At 45.8% G+C, this 949-nt stretch overlaps 1 protein-coding gene across 1 annotated transcript; it reads right to left on the reverse strand.

The window, feature by feature from the left end:
- Nucleotides 1-284: 284 nt before the first annotated feature.
- On the reverse strand, nt 285-578 carry LACBIDRAFT_310274 (uncharacterized protein; the record flags this gene model as incomplete). The annotated part of the gene is made up of 3 exons (XM_001887400.1): nt 285-386; nt 446-467; nt 526-578. The coding sequence occupies 3 exons, from the start codon at nt 576-578 to the stop codon at nt 285-287; spliced, it is 177 nt and encodes a 58-aa protein (XP_001887435.1).
- Nucleotides 579-949: the final 371 nt, after the last annotated feature.

Raw genomic sequence — 949 nt, forward strand, 5'->3', positions numbered from 1 at the left:
TGTCAGGTCACATACAGGTTTGCACGAAGTTAAGTGGGAATGGTAGATGTCAGGATTGTCGTTCCACCAACGTGCATTCAGTCTCTGAAGATAAACGGGGGCGACTCAAGGTATGGATTAACTATATGAGATTAAATTGTAAATTGTCAGACATGCAGCAATTTAGATATTAAGAAACGGACAGCATACCTCCTCATAGAAAAACAACCATTCAGCCTGCCAGGAAGCATGATCATTGCCATTCAAATGGGCTCCTTGAACAATAGGTGACACATTCTCATATGTCACAAATGGTATGTCCCATGGACTTTCACGGGATGAATGTCGCTGGAGCAGAGAGACAATACGTCCCCATGCTCTTGCCCTCCAACGCATAAGTATGAAACCTGTAATATAGATCTTCATTGATAATACTTCTTACTAGCAAATATGGGTTTGGACTTACAGAAGTGACAGGTAATAAAGTCCTGAAAAGTGGGGCAGGTTAGAATATCACGTAGAGGTTCAAAAAGATCCAATACTCACTGAGTAATAAAGAGAGCAGATAAGACAGCAATAGGAAAGCAGGTAGATAGCATGCAGTGAAGAATGAAATGAAGGAGTGCGATGGTGTATGCGCGCAACACAAACGAGAGGAGGGAGGACGATTAGCGTGAAGAAAGAGTTCAAAGTGATTTTGATGGAACTCGGTACGGTTGCGGGATGTCACGTGCGGGTTTCTAATTGTCAGAAACCACCCGTCTGTCTCTCTTGACCATTCCCTCCCTCTTCCTGCTCCTAACGCCTTCTCCCATGCAGCACTCACATCACCACCCCACATCTTAATAAACATCTCTCGGCCTCGCCTAGTTTCCTCGACGCTCAACACCGTCGATGCGGTGGACACAATTGCGGCGACCTTGGAGGAGGACACAAGAACTACGCTTTGGCCTCCACGTCGACGGGATGC

The sequence above is a fragment of the Laccaria bicolor genome, genomic scaffold, assembly GCF_000143565.1.
Source record: "Laccaria bicolor S238N-H82 LACBIscaffold_44 genomic scaffold, whole genome shotgun sequence".
In the NCBI taxonomy this organism is placed as follows: Eukaryota; Fungi; Basidiomycota; class Agaricomycetes; order Agaricales; family Hydnangiaceae; genus Laccaria; species Laccaria bicolor.